We start from the raw sequence: 19,619 nt of genomic DNA, 5'->3' as shown, positions 1-19,619 counted from the left end.
TTATTTTATGTCTATTTTAAAACCACTGTGATGTTGTTGATAAGGGGAAGTGTGGCTGTTGTTTTTTGTCAATTATGAGCTGCTGGACAGCTGAATTTGCCTTTGGGGATAAATAAAGTTCTTTCTATTCTCTATTCTGGTCTAATAAACTGTGATTTAAAACCTGCAGTTGCCACTTGTGGCCACTGGGTGGCAGTAATGTACTTCGCAGCTTGTTTACTAACTGCCATTAAACCCATAAGAAAGCAGTAGCGGGCGGATAAGATACGGTTAAACTGGACTTTTACCTCATTAAAAACAGCATACCGGAGGTGTTATCACAAACTGCAGATGTCGCACATCTCCCATGAGATTTCTGCACCTCTCGTATCAACTTGTCAGACGGCCCCAGTCTCGCGCTATTTATGAAGGGCTCTCCCTGTGGGTGTCACACAGGTTTGATGCTGCAGCAGCTGCTGCTTCCTGTATTGAAGCACCACCACCAGACAGAGCCAAAGCCCTTTTCGCTTCAGCGCCCCACACCCCGAACCGAAACACGGAGGAATTTGTAGCTCGGACGCCGCCGTCCTGCGGAGGGAAGACAGCCGAGTCGGTCTCCCGGTGTAGCTGCCGGTAAAACCGAGGCGGCCCGTTGTCTTGTGAAAGCCGAGAAGCGAGGGGCTGCACGTTAGGACCGAGAGACGCAGGGCACGATTTTTCCTGGAGCTGGTGCTAGCTAGTATCGGCTAGGTGGCTAATGGCTAGTAGCAGCAGGTAGATACAAGCCAGAAGAAGCTATAAAATAGAAATGTGTTCACTCCGACAGCTATAGATGCACCGGAAAACGACCTGACGATTTACCCTGATAGCTGACTGACATGCTACCGAAAGTGTACTAACTTTGCTAACGTTAGCTAGCCAAGTTACTAGCCACCAAGAGCTGATCCTGTTGCTTTTTTAGATTGAGTTGCGAAGAAGGAAAAGGCTACATTAGCAGCTTCCTAGCTCATTGCAGGTTAGTGTATAATTTGTGAGAGTCGTTTAGTGTAATAATCAAAATGCCTGCTAAAAAAAGACCCGTTCCCCTGAACATTATGCCCATCGGGGAGGGACAGGCCACCTCAAACACCATTGATGCTGCATCTGAGTGAGTAGCCACAGTATGAGTTCAGATTAATGCCACCTGTGTGAAAGAGATTGTTTGTGATTGCTCTGTGTGCAAGTTATCACCATTAATCAGCACTGTGTCACATCATAACCACCATTTAAACACTTATTAATGCTCCTGTCTTCTCATCCCTCTCTCCCTCTGTGTTAAAACACCCTGCTGACCCATCTGTCTCCTCCTCACAGAGCCAACCTTGAGGCCTTACAAAAGAAACTGGGTGAGCTGGACCTGGACGAGCAACAGAGGAAACGACTGGAGGCCTTTCTCACCCAGAAAGCTCAGGTTGGGGAGCTGAAGGATGAGGATTTTGACCCCATATGTGAGCTGGGCGCTGGCAACGGAGGAGTGGTCAACAAGGTCCGCCACAAACCCTCGGGTCTGGTCATGGCTCGCAAGGTGAAAACTAACATTTGTTGAATTTTTTGTGGTAGGTGAAGCTTGACAGCTGGAGCGAGCAGAATCAAAAACACATTCCAGAGGTGTTTTTAGGACTTAAATTTTGATTTTATCATCGCGCCTCAGCGCTGGTACTGACTTGGGTACTGCACACACTTCTGAATGGAGCCACACTGACTTTCTGTGTGGATAAAAACACACCGTGCACCAGTATTTGAATGCAACAATAACATACTCATTAAAGTTACACATACAAGTACAAGTGCAGGTATTTCTCACATGAATAAGCTGCCATAATTCTCTTGACCAAGACATTTATGTGTCCTGATAAATCATCTGAGCCAGCATACTGGCTGATAGTAGCTGATCACAGATAAATTATCAGCAGCTTATACATCATATGTCAGGAAAAAATGCAGTGAAGAAACACCAGAGATGTGTTTGAGGTCATTTACAAGCAGTGCTTCAATCAGAGTTTATTTTTCCACCGTCAAATGTCTGGCTTAGTACATGTCTGGGTCTCAGTGTTTTAACAAAGCCTAATAGGAACTTTATCACAAGTATTTTCCTAAACTTATATTTGCTATATACATTTGTGTCTAATATAGATTTCTGTATCTGCCTCAACAATCCAGTATTGGTTGTGCATTTAAAATAATACTTCACTCACAACACATATCAATTATTCGCTCTGTGTTACCTTAAATTCGTTAGGAAAAAAATAGTTTTTCTGGTTGTGTTTAACAACAGCAACACTATATCAAAACATCCGTTTGCAAACACTCACACAACTATCCAAGTATCACGTATCCAGTCGTATGCTCAGTACTTCCCAAAACCCTTCCACATTAACACGCACGGACGAGTGGTGCGCCTGGGCAACTCAGTGGAATGCATTCGCAGTGCCCATGTGTGCTACTTGTATACGGAAGCTTTTTTGAACAGTAAGATTTATTGAAAATGCATGTGTTTGAGAAGGACTGAGGAAACAACTGGATAAAGAAGACTTGGATTATGCTTCATGAGTTGTTGAGAGTTTGTAAATGGATGATTTGATATAGTTTTGCTGTTGTAAAACACTGTCTCCCTTTGCTTCACTCATCAAAAATGTTTGATGCATTCTCTGTTGACTGTGGAGCACGCCAGAAAAACAAGTCTCACTAATTTGAGGTAACACGGGTGAGTAATTGATATACAGGTGGCCATTTTGTGGGTGAAATATTCCTTAAAGCTATCCTCGTTGTATACTGATTGGATCATAGTGTGCAGTTTACGGGACAGAAAGGTACTGGAGCAGCAACTCAAGCAAGCACAAGCCTGTAGGCCTTAAAGTGTGTGTCGACACACCAGTTTAATTTCTTTCTTACAGTTCTGTAAATGACGCAAAACAATTTGGAAGTATGGAAACGTGCGTTTGCTATATTGTTATTGTCACTGTTAAAAGGTGGGTGTAAATTCTTAGAGATTCTGTTTGATTGTGGCGTCGTCTGGTTTGTGTCAGTGACTGATCGATTTAAAATTAAATCCCAAATAGTAAATGTTGAGATCACTACACGCAGGCGAACTGGAAAGTGTTATATCAACCACCACCTCTGAAATGTGTTACCTTGAGATATGAAGAGTTCAGCGAATGATGTAACTGCATCTGTTGCATTTGTTTTTGTCAGAGCAGCAGTTTATGGTCTCATCCTTTCCCTCCTCAGCTTATCCACCTGGAAATCAAGCCTGCCATCAGAAACCAGATTATCAGAGAGCTGCAGGTGCTGCATGAATGCAACTCCCCCTACATTGTGGGCTTCTATGGGGCCTTTTACAGCGATGGAGAGATCAGCATCTGTATGGAGCACATGGTGAGAGACAAAGACTGATAGCAGGGCCTCCTACCAATGAACACAGGACTGATGTGGATGGATACCAGTATTTTGTGTATTTTTAATGACAAGATGTTTGTTTCCATTGATGAAGATTTTATTGATTTTTTTTATAAAATGGTATCTCAGATTTTAATTGTGCACCTTGTCTCTCCAGGATGGTGGATCCTTGGACCAGGTCCTGAAGGAAGCCAGAAGAATCCCAGAAGAAATCCTGGGGAAAGTTAGCATAGCTGTATGTACTTCATTGGTTCTGGCGCATTATTTTTTATGCATATGACATGTTTGTTGTTTTAAAATTAGACGCAGTTTGAATCTTGCAGCGAAATGACAACTGTGTTACTACCATTGTTTTTGCACATGCGTTGCTTGTTGTGGGTGTGTGAGTCTCTTGTGGTGTTGCTTAACTTGCTGTGTGTCACATCATGCATGAGTCACTACTGTATTTTACTCAGCTGAAACTCTTGCATCACATCCAAATAACTAAGTGTAGTAATGAGACTACAAAAAATGTGTTTCAAAATTCATATCATCACAGGGAAGGCTTATTTTTATATATCTATGTATAGGCTCTTGTCTGAGATTTGGCCCTCTGTGTATCTGTGTGTTAGGTTAAATGTTCTTCCTTCTTGTTTACAGGTATTGAGGGGATTAGCCTACCTGCGGGAGAAGCACCAGATCATGCACAGAGGTAAGGGTGTTCTCTAGTCGCTGTAAATTACTTCTGCTCTCAAAACCCCTCCTGCAACATTTTCAAATCACTGCAGTACAAGAGACAGATAAGATAGAAGTGTGTAGTTTACAAAATCAAATAAGTGATGACACAATCAATGGGTTATGATGATGATACAGTTGTCAGAGTGTATGCCGACATTAAAGGAATACTTTACCTGCAAATGGCATTTATATATCAGTTACTCAACACGTGTTGCCTTGAATTTGTGAAGAAAACTTTTTTTTGTCTCGTACATTTCCACAGTGAACGGAGAATCCAAAAAAGGTGAACATTCTTCATGAATTGAAGTACACAGGGACCTTGTTTAAAAACACAACATGCCATCCCACACCTTAAAGGAACACTTCACCAGCAAAATGATCATTTGTACATCAGTTATTCACCACATTTTACCTTGAATTCAAGAAGAAAACTTTGGGTTTTTTTTCACATGCCTCTGCGGTGAACGTAGAATCCAAAAAAAGGCGAACATTCTTCATGTATTAAAGTAAATGGAAACCGTGGTTCACAACAGCAAAACTATGTCAAAACATGAGTTTACAAACTCTCACACAGCTCGTGCACTATAATCCAAGTCTCACTGATCCAGTCGTATGCTCAGTACTTCCCTAACACATTTATTTTCGCTGAAACGTGAGGATTTAAAACACATCAGCACAAACAGTCTCATATCTCTCATCTCGAGTATCTTGCATGGGCACGGACGTGCGTTTGAATTCTACGCAAGTGGAACTCATAGGCACACACATGCTCAGGCACGCTTAGAGCGCGCTCCTCATATGCGTAAGTGTTTAATACCATAATGTTTTAGCGAAAATGCTCGTGTTTGGGAAGTACTGAGTAGACGACTGGATCAATGAGACTTGAATTATGCTGCACGAGTTGTGCAAGAGTTTGTAAACTGATGTTTTGACATAGTTTTTCTGAAACACAGTTTCCATTTACTTAAATTCGTACATAATGTTCGCCTTTTTTGGATTCTCCATTCATTGCAGAGGCGTGCAAGAAAAACAAAGTTATCTTCACAGATTCAAGGTAAAATGCGGTGAATAATTGATGTACAAATGATCACTTTGCAGGTGAAGTATTTCCTTGTTGTGGGATGTTGCGTTGTGTACATTAATGCTGTAGCTGCATTATTAATTTGCACATCACATAATTTTATCTCAAAAATTCTATGTAGTGTAGTATTTATCACGCAATCACTATTTAGGTCCTGTATTTGCTTAATAATACTTAAAAATGATACTAAAACCAGGGTGCTGTGTTTGACCTGAAGAGTTTTCACTTAAGATATCCCATGAGCTACATGATAAAAATGTTGATGAACACACTCTTATATAGCTTTTTTTTGCAAAGTGACCAAGAAATATTTAATGTATGGGTTTTTTTTTTTTACTACAGTCTCACCATTTTTTTTAGTGGACTAGGAAGACCATTATAAAATTCTCAAAAGTTTTATTGCCAAAAAAGTAATGAGCACAATGACTTAGTAAAACCTTGCTGAAGCAGTTAACCTCTTTTGTGTGTGGTAATGGCCATTAAATGTATAGAAATGCCATATGGGTAACCCATTAGAGCAACTCCGCCTTGTTTCCAGATCAAAGACAAGTCCTACTCATTTAGACATAATACAATGTAGAAGTTTTTTTAAGGACGTTTGTTGTGGTTGATATAATGAGTCCCATCCCTTCAGTATTAGCGGTGGCTAAATTTTGCTGATGCTTTTGAGGCAACCAGCTGAGATTCAGACCCTGCGAATGTTACAGTCTAAACATCACATTACAAAGAAATGCAGGATTATCCTTTAATTTTCCGCTGACATTATCCTTGCTGCTTTGGATCGGGCTCAAACACACTAACAAAAAGCATTTAGGTATGATTGCTATTTCAAAATGTCTGTGAACATTTTCTGTTTGTGAAACCACTTTAAACGTGCCACATTAACTTGACCGTCTCCAGTCGTCCCTGTACTTTTTCATTCAATTTATTATTAATTTTCTTCATGCTTTTTCCTCCATATGCACTACATCAACCTCTTAGGAGCTTTAGCACGCTCACCACAAGGCCAGCTATTGTTGAACATCACGAGTTCCTCATCACAGAAGTTTGTAGCATGGAGAAAAAAATAAGGCTCAGTAAAAACCATTATCTTTGCATTCAGACAAAATCACAAGTCGCACCATGGCAGAGTCGAAGGCAGACAAGTTGGCAGACAACCATGGGTGTGTTGTTATGAAAAGCGCTGGTCAAGGCAGCGTTCAGACCTGCATAGTGCAGTGCAACCAAGTCTCTCAACGCTACAGGGTCGGTGGTACTCTAGGACAGTTGTCTGTGAGCTCAGGCGGTAATTACAGCCTCTCAGATGTGATTATACAGCAGCCGCGCCCTGCTGACCCCTCCCACCGCGTCTCCCTCCATCGTTCTCCCGCTCTTTCATGCCACCTCTCTCTCAGTCACTCCTTGCATGTCCTTGGTCGGTGGGAGGGGGGCCACACCACAGAGGGCAGATTGCAGGGCTCAGTCTTACCCCATTATTTTGCAGGATGTTTTTTCGAGATGAGCGGGAAACGTGGAGACCGTGCTTGTTTATAACTGGGGCTCAGCTTGAGTCGTAGCTATTTTCTCCCTTGCTGTATTAACACGGCACCACAGATAAAACCAGGGGGGTGCTGTGCATGCCGCCCGCAGGCCTCACGGCAGACTGTAGCTCTTGTCTAAATATTTGCTTCTGAAGTCAGTCTGTGCTGCAAGAAAGATGATTTTTATGTACAAAAGATATCTGCTATCTATCAGAAATAGGGATGTTCCTAATAACAGATTTCCCTGATGTTTAAATCAGAGTTAAACCATAGACTAGTTGATGAGTCTAAAAGTAAGAAAACACTCAAAATTTAGCACAATTTAATCTATAAGGTTAAACATTGTCGGAAAAATGTGTCACATATGTTATAGGAGCCATTTAAAATCATAGTTTTCAAAAACCAAATTGACCTTTCGCTAAGCCCCGCCCCTTTGTGCTGGTCCAACAAGCTGTCGGAGTAAGCATGGAGCCCACACTGTAACTAACTGCACTCCCTGAAGAAATATTATCATATTTTTGGGAAAATTGAAACAGTGATTCCAGAGAGAAGCAGACAGAGGGGTCTACAGTCTGTGTTTGAAGGATATATCCAGGATGTCAAACTGACTCAGCAGCAACAACAGGTTAAAAAGACAAAGAGAGTTAGAAGCTAAAGCCGAACTATAGGCTACAGATCACAGTGTAAAAGTGAACCACCACATCACTGCTGATCACCACAGAAGACAATGAATATAAAAGGAAACTTCACTGATGGGGCGCTGGTGGCTTAGTGGTAGAGCAGGCACCCCATGTACAAGGCTGTTACAGCAGCGGCCCGGGTTCGACTCCGGCCTGTGGCCCTTTGCTGCATGTCACTCCCCCTCTCTCTCTCCCCCCTTCACACTTGTCTGTCCTATACATTAAAGGCTGAAAAGCCCCCAAAAAATCTTTAAAAAAAAATAAAATAAGGAAACTTCACTGATATTGATCCAGCTGTGTGGCATCGCAGAGCCAGCACTGGACCTCTGCCTGAAGTCAAACAACGTTCTTCTGTGCACACTGTGATGACACACAGCTGGTTGAATATCAGCAAAGTTTCCCTGCTTCCCTTCACTGGTTCCTGTACAGCAGGGTTGGTCTTTGTTTCACTGTTATAATCATTAAAAAGCAAAAGCAGCATGTGTATACATTCAGTAGGCTATATCTTCAGTAGCTAGCTAGCTAACCCTACACTTTTCAGGGTCTGATTTTGGTTTTGGAACAGGGTAGAAACGTATATCTTTTTCCAACCTCTCCAGATAACGAGTATCATTAATACAGGACGTGCCCCAGGCACAACATTTAGCTCCAAATCCAAAAAACCACCCTGAAAATGAAGGAAATCTGAAACGACTGCATTAGAGTCAATGGAGCACAGCTGTGTTGTTGTCGGACCCTGGTCTGAGTTGGCCTGATGCTTTGTTATGATTGGCCAGTCTGCATCTAGGGGACTACTACGGGACTTAAGGAAGGGTCAAACATTTATCAAAACCAAAATTCTTAAGGAAAATAAATCTTTAGGAAACGTGCCTGATTACTACTGTGGCATTTTCACTGGGTTTAACCGACTTGTATTTCTGCTGCCTGGATGCCAACATTTTGTCAAGTAGTCGCCTACTTGCGCACATCCCTAATCAGACAGCGTATTATCGAAAAGATACGTAGTTTTTATTGTCCCAGGAGATTTTCAAAGCCTGCACATGTTGGTGTCTCCTATGAAAAGTCATTCATAACATTCATGCCCCTACATATACTTGCATACCTCAACCCACGTGTGTGTGTATTAACATACCAGTGTAGCAGTGTTCTTATTTGCTCTCTGTTTAGTCATGATTTGCTATTGTAAGCAGTTTCTCACTTGCTTTTTACTTGTTATGAACATATTCGTATCGGGACGTTGTGTATGTGTATATGCCGTGTACTATATGTTATGTTATGTTGTGTGTGTGACCCCAGGAAGAGCAGCTTATGTAGATCCAAATAAAGAATCCTGATGTCTAAGAAATTGTAGCTCAAATGATTAGTGAGGTGTATGGAGTACGGACAACAGATGAGATACTGTATGGAGCCTTAATGTACATTTGTTTATTCGTCCACATCCCCTCCTCCACATAGATGTCAAGCCCTCCAACATCCTGGTCAACTCTCGCGGGGAGATCAAGCTGTGCGACTTTGGTGTGAGCGGCCAGCTCATAGATTCCATGGCCAACTCCTTTGTTGGAACGCGTTCCTACATGTCGGTGAGTCAGCTCTGCACGCCTGCGCCCCCACCCCTTTTCCTCTGGCCCTATCCCCACTTTCCTTCTCCGCGTTTCTCACATTGCTCTTGTTCACTGGCCCCGCCCTCTGCCTTCCCTTCATCTGGCCCTCCCTCACTCCCCTGCCAAGAAGCGAGGGCCGTGCCCAGGAAAGGGCTCTTTGGCAAAGAGCGAGGCAACTGTGCTCGCTCGCTCTCGTCCTCCTTTCCCCTCACTCTCAGACACCTGGTGGGTGCAGTGCCGAGAGCTGCTTGTCTGTCCCGTCCCTTACCCACAAAGCACCAGTGGTGTGGAGACACTTGCTCTTTCATCATAATTCCCAGCACACACACACACCTGTCCTTGCTCAACCCTTCTAGCTAAAGCAGTCCAGAGCTACTCATCACTTCCTGCCAAATCCTCCCATCCTCTGTCCTCTTGCCCTCACCACACCCCAACTCTCCTTGCCATAACACCCCCCTCCCATTATCCTCTCCACCACTTCCTGTGCCTTCCCCGCCTAGCCCTCTGCCCAACCCTCTCTCCTGCCTGGCGTCTTGGCTCTACCCCGCTCCCTCTGACGTAGATTGTGTGTTTCTCAACAGCCGGAGAGACTGCAGGGCACTCACTACTCGGTTCAGTCTGACGTATGGAGCATGGGTCTGTCACTGGTGGAGCTGGCGATTGGCCGCTACCCCATCCCCCCACCAGACGCCAAAGAGCTGGAGGCCATCTTCGGACGGGCCATCATCGACGGGGCCGAGGGAGAGCCTCACAGCAACATGCAGAGGCCCAGACCACCGGGCAGGCCTGGGAGCGGTAGGAAACGCAAAAACATTTTAAGACATACATGTAGATAAAGACTTGTTATTGAATAATAAAATGTTTCATATGATATTTTAAAGGAAAGAAATCTAATCATGCCCATGATATGCATCCTCTCCGCAGGACATGGGATGGACAGTAGACCTGCTATGGCCATATTCGAACTTTTGGATTACATCGTGAATGAGGTCTGAGACTTGCATAAGAACACACATTTCTATCTCTCCGCACACAACCACAGTACATGTTTGCATGACTTGCTCTGTGTTTTGACCTTTTGATTCTTTGTTCCTCCTCAGCCGCCCCCTAAACTGCCACATGGAGTCTTCACCAATGACTTCCAGGACTTTGTGACAAAATGGTGAGCATCAGCAACAACATCACAAACAAAAAGTGCACTGCTCTTATCTGCTTTTATGCATATTTGAATCATGAGTAGTAGATAACGCAGACAGCTTATATTTCTACACACATGTGACATGAAGACTGCATTTGGTGTTGACTGAAATGCACGAGCTGTTTTAGGAATGAGGTGGTTGCAGACACTGGTCTTGTGAGATCTGTGGCTACAACCACACTTACACCTTTTAAAACCAAAGTGATCTCGGTATGCACAAGCATTTAAGCCATCCATCTATCCATCCATAACAAGCCTGAAAACACATATTACATGACCATTCACGCACACTGACGTGTGTACCAGTGTAAACAGGAAGCAGATTGTCTACTCTGCGGTTGGTTGCTCAGTGACAGAAAATACTTGGAAATGGTGAAAAGTAAGACCATAGATTTATTTGCTTGGTCCAACGATGAGGTGGAACAGTTACTGAAACTAAAACATGAGTATAAGGCAGTCAAGGCGTCGGAAAACAAGTTGGGAGTCGTTGCAAAGCAAATGTGGTTAGGGTTAGGGTTAGGGTTATATTAAGCCCAGTTCAGACCAAAGATTCGTGACGAGACGAAACCATTTTAGAACGTTGCAGAGAGAAGTTGCTGCTGGTCAAATTGCCGGTGGCTGGTTTTAGAATGTAAGGCATGTCACTTGTTTCAACAGCCAGTCGGCTTGTAGTGAAGTCCGCTGGTCAAGTCAAAATGACCACAGACGGCGTGTTCACTTGCTGCGGCAGGTGCTCCATCCCCGCAGAACCCTCTGTTTCCGTCCTCACGGTGTGCTGTTGTTGGACGGTGGGTCGCTGTTGCTCGCTGTATGTGCCTATGCCCCCCTCACACACACATCCTCATTGACTGATTAATTGCCGCTGGTTATTAACATTATTGAGACGTATTTATTTATTATGAATATAGTCCATCTGATGCTTGTTTCGTTGCAGCTGACTCATTCATATTTTAAGACGCTACAAATTATATTCAGCCACAAAACAAGTCTGAAAAGCTGCAAATCAGAACAGAGAGTTTTTGCATAGAGATGATTCACTGTCTCATGTAGTGGCATTATTGTGAACCGGCAGGTTTTTAAGAACGTTGCAAAACGGGGTGTTGCAAGTAGTTGCCTGTTTCAACCCGTCTTGAATCTTTGGTCTGATCTAAGCCTTAGAGTGTGACCAGCCAAGACCATTACCCATCACTGGAGGAAGCCATGGTGATGGGAAAGGAGTAGCTATATTCTTTTGACTTGACATGTCAAGACTGATAAGACCCAATTGGAAAACAAACGTGGGTCATTGTTTCCAAAAGTCTCTGTTTTTACCCGTCTGGACTTAAAGCCGCTACAAGGAACTTTAAACTGGATATGCAAAAGTCTCTTGTTTCTCATCTCTCATCTGTGCGTGACCTACAACAGCAAATGGGACCATCGGTGTGAAGATAAGCTATTTCTATATAGTGTATATCCATACCTTTAGGAAACTGTGTCCGGGTCCGCACCAGGTCGCTTCCAGGACGAAGCAATTTACGGCACTCAGATGGCACACGTCATCTTACCTAGCTGCTTACATTTAGTGACACTTATAAATAGTCGCTATTCCTCCTCCTCGATCCGACGTCCGCGGGGAGTTAAAATAGCAGCAATCATTGGGTAAAAGTTCTGTGAAAGCACTGGACTCACCAACAGTCAGCCACGTCTCAGTCACACAGAGAAAACCCAATCCTCGGGAAGTCAGGAAATCCTTCAGGATTAACGTTTTGTTCGCTAGTGATCTAGCATTTACCAGCCCAATCCTGGCAGGAGCCGGTCCACGGCATTAGCTGTCCGGGGAGCAGGCCGCAGGTTGCGCAGATTCACCCCACGCCAGTGGGGATGAGGAGAACAGGGGCCGCGGGGCTGGAACACCTCATCCGGGCCGACGACAGGTACCAGCCAGGCGTCGACAGGGTCCAGCGAGTGCCAAGAAATAAAGAGGCGAGGCATCACTCCATACTCAGTCCAAGAAGCCGTAGAAGTGCTCGCCAAACAGGCTTTCATCCTTACCAGCTGACCACTGCGTTTACCCCAGCGGCAGTGGCGCTTACACCAAAGAGGTGGAGCTGGGGCGCGGCAGAGGTGAGCTGGGATCCCCAATAGGAGCGGGGGAAAGTTTTCCTGTCTTGTTTCATTCATCCCCAAAACAAACACATGCGCGAGCCAGGTAAGCGTCTTTACGACAATACGCGCTAGAGCTCATGGGAAATGTAGGCTTCATTCCGGCAAAACACTACCGCTTTTGTCCACAGGGTCGCCAAAATCAACTCAAAATGAAAGTTCCTTGTAGGGGCTTTAAACACAAACCCATAGTTCTCAAACTAAAATGCCATTCGTAGTGTTATCCAAAGTCTCCATTTAAGGGGTTCCAAAACATCGGAGTGGTGTGGACCCAAGGCGTAAATGGTAGCAATAGTTATGCGTTTTAAAATGTAGTAGTGTGGATGTAGCCTGAGAATGTTTGGAAAGGTAAAATCTAAGTTAATGCTTTGTTGACAGAATTTGTTCTATAGTCTCTCATGTCAGTGACCTTTTTTGGTGTCGTTTGTGTCTGTAGTTTGATCAAAAACCCCGCTGAGAGGGCAGATCTGAAGAAGCTGATGGTGAGTAACTGAACTTCATTTTTCATTCATGTGATAATAAATCATGGGGTTATGTTTTGTGTTCCCGAAGCCAGCAGTACACACAAATGTGTCCCTTTTGATTTTCTTTCAGAGTCACACGTTCATCAAACGATCAGAGGTGGAGGAGGTGGACTTTGCCGGCTGGTTGTGCAAAACCATGGGCCTCAACCAGCCCAGTACTCCGACCCGCGGCACTGAGTGAACAGCCCCCCCCCACTGCCCTGACACACCTCTGGGTCTTGCTTGCATACACATAACTATACCGCACATACACGTACACAAGCCATCACACACATTGGCACTTTTTCATCTTGCTCTTGGGAAAAAAGGTTTTGCCCCCTCCCTCTCTCCCTCCCTCTCTCCCCAAATTATTTCCTCACCAGCAGCAGGGCCCGTTGAGTCATTGTACTGTAAAACCACAGCTTCACCATGCCAGTGTCAAAGAGTAGCCACAGATCACTTTTCCGCACTGCTACAGAGGATGTAAAGCACTGAAGGGCTGCCAGTGTGTCAGCTGAATTTGCATTGATCGACTTCTTTTGTATTGTTGAATATTCTGTATTAATCTTTTCTATGGCAACAGATGATGGCTTGTGGGACTTGTATTTTAATAAATTACCTGCTGTAGAGATTTCCGAACTAATCCGAACTTGTCACCTACTCGCAAATTCCAAATTGGGTTTTATCGAAGGTGAATGCAGCCGTTTTGATTTAAAATCCCTTTGTCACACTTATTCATGCTAAAGCGTTCTCTGCAGAGACCTTGTAGTTACCTCCGATATAAGAATCAAATTTGTTAGTGGCGAGTGCAAGACAAATGGGCGTGTAAGGAGTCATTTTCACTTTCTGGCAAATGGGCGATCGCTCTAAAGATAACTTTGTGAACAATGTCACAAACCAAAGAGGGTACTCATGACTTAACGTTTTTCAATGCCTGATCAGTTTTTTTCTGTATGCACATTCATGAACAGTATATCAGTGTACTTTGAATGTTTTGATTTCTTTTTTTCTTTCATTCAGTGATCTACACTCTGATTGTGTTGACATTGTTTCCTCAGCACACATTTCAATACGCATCCCTCACTGTGTCTCTCACACGGGAGGAGGCATCACGCTGTGGAGGCCTGATATATGCCAGAATGTCGTTATTGACATTGAGAAAACAATGATCAAAATGTATTCATGGGATGATATAGCATGGTTTATTATCTTTCTAATACTGTATGTGTATTTTATTTCCCAAGATCATGATGGGTATGATTAGCTGGTGTTTTTATCAAAAGCCTGAATCTCTGTAATGTCAATATGAATTTTCAATCACGTTGACTAATTTAACTTTTTTTTCTCTTTGTTGTTGGTCTGTACTTCCCTCTCCTGAAGTGTATTTGGTTATGTTTTCACTGTACTGCTACGTGTGGCGCTCCAAGCTTTCTCTTGGGACACAACCAGCCTAGAGACGTGCTTTTGGAAACGACTTGGGTTGAAATACATTTGAAAACCTGTTTCCCTGTGATTTAACCCGGCAAATTGTGGTGAAAAATACAACCCAACATTGAGTGGCACTTCAGTAGTACAAAGGGTTTGACTGAACATTTTAACCCAGGTCAGTGTTGGTCACATGGTGGTGGTGTTACTTGCTAGCCTGCCGTCTTGCTAGAGCTCTTGTATTCTCTCTGCTTATGGCTGCCCTTTCTTATTCCCCAAAAAATGTGCATTTGTTCAGAGCAAAAATGAATGCATTGTCACTTGTATGTGTACAAAGCTATATACAAAAATTACAGGAGTACTATTTTGCAGTCTTAATATACAAATTTTTGATTTATGTAAATGACAAGGGAGAAGAGTCATTTTATTATAATATAAAAATGTGTTGGATATGGTTATAATGTATAAAAAGATTAAAATAAAACTTATTTGTGAATGTACTGTAAGTTGTTATTCATTTATGGCAGCCATTGATATGTCATGCATCTCTAACAGACTAAAACTGGGAGCACACATTTACCAGAAATTGTATCAAACTAGTTAATGTATTTATCTCCTTTCAACAAAACAATATTTACCCATTTGTGAGACTGAAATTTTGAATTTCCTTTGGTGGAAGTGTTCTCTGGGCTTGGCCAAGCACAAGAAATCTTCAAAATTGTCAAATCATTTGACTGAAAAGTGAGTTTTTCTTATCATTATAACCTTATATTTAGTCTTTGGGGACATGGCAGTACTGTTTATTTATATATTTCATTATATGTATGGGAAAACAGTAGCTCTGTGTGCAAAGACTAGATATAGTATCATAAAATGTATCATAAACTACAAGGAGCACAATTATGTATTTGTTATCTATGAACTCATAAGAAGTTGAATATGAATATATTATTCTATATATTATATATGAATAAATGCAGTAAAGGAAAATTCATATGGAAAACATTTAACACACACAGTGCATGGATGGATAAGGGAACAGCCTACTGGCCACAGGCTCAGGGGCTCTCGCTTGCAAAATGTCAAAAGTCAAATTCGGAGAAAGACCACAAAGAAATGCAAGGGAACTGAAATGCGCACAACAACCATGGCTACTTGACTACAAAGCGACACAAAACAGCCAAAGAAGACACAAAATGACCAATAAAGACACAAAGTTATCTCAACTTATCTACTATAAAGCGACACAAAATGACATAAAAGAGACCTAAAACAACTACAAAATGACAAATCAGCCAAAAAAGACAGAAAATGACCCCAAAGAGACCCAAAATTATCAAAAAAGACCCAAAACTACCAGAAAGTGACACGAAATGACCCCAAAGCGATCCAAAATGACTTGAAAGTGTTACAAAATGACCCCAAAGAGACTCTAAATGACTACAAAGCAACACAAAACAACCAAAAAAGACACAAATGACCCCAAAGAAACCCAAAACAACCAAAAGACACAAAATTACCCCAAATAGACTGTACACGTCTACAAAGCGACACAAAATGGGCGGCAGTAGCTCAGTCCATAGGGACTTGGGTTGGGAACCGGAGGGTCGCCTGTCCAAGTCCCCGTCCGGACCAAAATATGGAGCGTGGACTGGTAGCTGGAGAGGTGCCAGTTCACCTCCTGGGCACTGCCGAGGTGCCCCTGAGCAAGGCACCGAACCCCCCAACTGCTCAGAGCGCCTGTCATGGGCAGCCCACTCTGACATCTCTCCACTTAGTGCATGTATAGGTCCAGTTTGTGCATGTGTGTGTTCGGACCTGTGTGTAATTGACAACAGAGTGAAAAATATATATATATATAAAAAAAAAAGTCACCCCAAAGAGACCCAAAAGAACTACAGACACAAAATGACCAAAAAAGACACAATATGACCTCAAAGAGACACAAAATGACCCCAGAGACACAAGCAAACTACAAAATAACCAAAAAAGACACCAAACTTCCCCACGACTACCAATAGACACAACACAAAATTACCTCAGAGACCCAAAAGACTACAAAAAGACAGAACAACCATAAAGAGACACAAAACAACCACAAAGAGACCCAAATTGACCACAGAAACAAAACACGACAAAATAAGGGACAAAATTAACACAAAGAGACACAAAACCACCAAGTCTGTGTCTTGCTCTTACATAGAGGAGGTGGTGGGGTCCTTTGCATGTCTGTACCCAGTGGCCTGTTGTCTCATGACCTGCCCAGGACACAAGTGTTTTCCTCATTTAATAAAAAAAAAATATATATCCAGACTTTGATTTTTGATGAAAGTGTGATTTTTTCATGTGATCTAACAAAGTTGTCTTGGTAGCTCTGTATGAAGTTTCAGGACTTCAGATCAATTACAACTAATGTGTAATTTTTTCCCTTGTCATACCAAAGATATTCTTTGGGCTAAAACTTAACTGATCAGATGACAGGAAAAAAATGACATGTTACAGCTGCACAATTGTTGACTCCCCGTTTTAAGGGTAAACACCAGTAATGGATTTTTCTGTGATGTTTGACTCCATTCATGATTATGGTACACAGTAATATGGTTGTTGTCAGAGCCTCAGCTGCCACTGAGAACACTGAGGTCATGTGTTTGGTCTGTTTTCAGCTCTTTGTGAGTCATTTAATTGGGTCACTTTGGGGCCAATGCAATAAAATAAATTCTAAAAAGTATTTATTTGCTCTTTAGTGTGAAGAACAGAAAATCTAATTTATTACAATAATATTTTTGGATGATGGACTTTGGTTGTAATGTGTAGGCTAGTGTTGACTTAACTGGACATGTTAACATTCAGACTCACTCTCACACATAACAACCTGGACGGCTTTGATTTCTCCCACCAAACGTTACCCTCTGAAACGGTAAGTGGTCTTTATAATGCTTCTTTTTTGTTTCATATGTTTTTAATTTAGCTTACATGCCAATATTGCTAAGCTAACGTTAGCCAGCTTAGCTAGGCTTAGCTAGGCTAACGGCTACCCGGCTAATGAGGATATGCCTTGAAGTTACAAAAAATATTTAAGTGGAGCTTTACAGAAACAACATGGCGACAAAGTTTGTGCCTCAACAATATAATATGTCTAACTTAGGGGTAACTCTGAACCTTAAACCGCTCATTGTAACCTACATTAATGCTTAAGATTAGCTTAGTTGTTTGCTAACGTTGCTAACATTAGCCGTTAGGTTTAGTTAAATGTCTAGATTAAGCCCACCAAATCCGTTTTTCATACATTTATTATATGCAACAGTTGCTGTCCCAATTTAAGTGAGGGCATTTTAATTAACATGAAAGTCCAATCTCTCATTTGAAGTTTCAATAATCATATTATTGTAATGTTTTTATTGTTTAATTTGTCAAAATGTGCTACAAGTTTGGCATGGAGTTTGTGAACCATTTTGGCCCATTTGTGTACCTAATTAGCCCACTTCATAATTTGTTGATGAATATATATTTTAGATAATCTTAAAAAATACAAAGTTGTCATATTTTAAATAGTAAACTCTTAGCTTTCAACAGCTGTTTTCATTTTGTCTCCACTCCTGTCCTATGGCATTTAAATGCCATTTGAAAGAGACATGACCAGGCTTTTTGCTTTGTTGTCAGAGCAGAAATAGCTAAACATACAACATGTCTTCTTTGAAATGAAAAGTATAAATTGGTCATGCAAAGAAATGATTAGCTATTCTCATTTATATAAACCCCAGACTGTGATTTGTTTTTGCTGGCGTCCTATTTAAACCCACCAAGTAAAAATGTTGATAAAAAAATTAAGATAAACATACACTTTTATTGATTATTTAGCAGTATAATAAACTACAACCACCATATATATATATATATATATATATATATATATGCTTATCATGCATTATGTCCTTGCAGTGAAGAAAACTATGCAGCTAAAAACTAATTTCTAATTCAAGTAATATTCTTGTCTTTTACAAAATGCAAGTAAGTTAACATTTTTAGAACAAATGAGTATTTAGCAAAATACAGAAGTAGAAGTATGCAAAAATTGTTCTCTTCTGAGGGTACCAAAACCCCCAAAGTTTTTTTGCAACTTCTTGTGGGATCAGCAGCACATGTCACAGATATCACAATAAAAAGTGTCATTAATTTAACAAGCAGCTTAATTGAGACACAGCAAAATGTGATGTACTTTTTTTTTAGTTTGATACATGAGTTTCAAGTGGTCTTAATAGGGACGATAACCTGTTGTAGACATACAGTCACAGGACCATTTTTACATATAGGGCCTACTATCTGACTGTTTCAGTCTTTGTTAGTTAGTAGGTCAAGCGGCCATCTGTATCCGGGGATTCTTGTTAACTGCCTCCTTTTTTTGGCTAGCTTTAATCAAAACCATCATTCAGACAGTAATGACAAACACAGATTTGATGTGGGGTGTCTGGACTTGGAGAGGGCCGGTTTATATTGGACTGAAAGACGACATAGCCATAAAAATGTCTGACATCATCTCAGACTACCATGGGCTCAACTAATTTTGACTGTGGGTAATTAGGCCAAAACTGAATAGAAGGCAACTTGTGTAAATATTATGTATTTATGTAAAAGTGTATGTCCTGCTGTTTTCATTTCACTTAGGCTGCAACTTATCCACCTGCATCCTCTTCACTTAGCATTGCAAATTATAGCAAGTGATGGCACCACATGTCCAAATCCTGCAATTCATGTGTGTTTCTGAAGTTTGAATGCTGCGGCTCCCCTGTGCTTAAGCAGAGACAGTGCTTAACAGTGCCCTCTAGGCAGAGGGTGTGTCACTACCTCTCCCTGCCAAATAGCCCCTTGATTCCCCTGCATGGTTATCTGTGCAGTGCCAAGCCAGTGTCAAGCCCTGCTGCACTGTGGGACATGGCTCCTGTGAGACTGGAGCCAAAACGCAACAGTTTACAGGCAGCAACGTTATGAAAAATATGTCTTTTATGGTGTGTGCATGAAATATATGACTTCAAAGTGCTTTCAGAGGTGTGCTGTGATGGTTTATGGTGCAACAGAATCATGGAATACATCTTGTGCTCCATCCCACTCCGTGGCACAATGGCTGGCGTGCACTCACTGAGGGGGCGTGCGGGTGGGTGGTTGGAAGTGGCGCAACATCAAGTGCAATAGCTGTAAATTTACACATGGGAACTCGCCATTTCCCACAGCGGAGGCATTTTTCGACTTAGTAATGTCTTCTCTGATGCCTCACCTGTTAGAGCTTGGCAGGTATTATGCACAGAGACCGGGCCGAGCCAGAAAGTGTATCGAGGGGGTTGCT

General features: G+C 42.1%; 1 protein-coding gene across 1 annotated transcript; it reads left to right on the top strand.

Moving 5' to 3' along the window:
* Positions 1 to 267: 267 nt before the first annotated feature.
* On the top strand, positions 268 to 14,781 carry map2k2a (mitogen-activated protein kinase kinase 2a). Its single transcript, XM_050055052.1, has 11 exons — positions 268 to 1,126; positions 1,333 to 1,543; positions 3,247 to 3,393; positions 3,572 to 3,649; positions 4,054 to 4,105; positions 8,868 to 8,992; positions 9,595 to 9,808; positions 9,938 to 10,002; positions 10,114 to 10,175; positions 12,790 to 12,835; positions 12,948 to 14,781. The coding sequence occupies exons 1-11, from the start codon at positions 1,038 to 1,040 to the stop codon at positions 13,056 to 13,058; spliced, it is 1,200 nt and encodes a 399-aa protein (XP_049911009.1). The 5' UTR covers positions 268 to 1,037; the 3' UTR covers positions 13,059 to 14,781.
* The last annotated feature ends 4,838 nt before the right edge of the window (positions 14,782 to 19,619 follow it).

The sequence above is a fragment of the Epinephelus moara genome, chromosome 10, assembly GCF_006386435.1.
Source record: "Epinephelus moara isolate mb chromosome 10, YSFRI_EMoa_1.0, whole genome shotgun sequence".
Classification (NCBI taxonomy): Eukaryota; Metazoa; Chordata; class Actinopteri; order Perciformes; family Serranidae; genus Epinephelus; species Epinephelus moara.
This window is presented reverse-complemented; position numbering and strand designations above follow the sequence as displayed.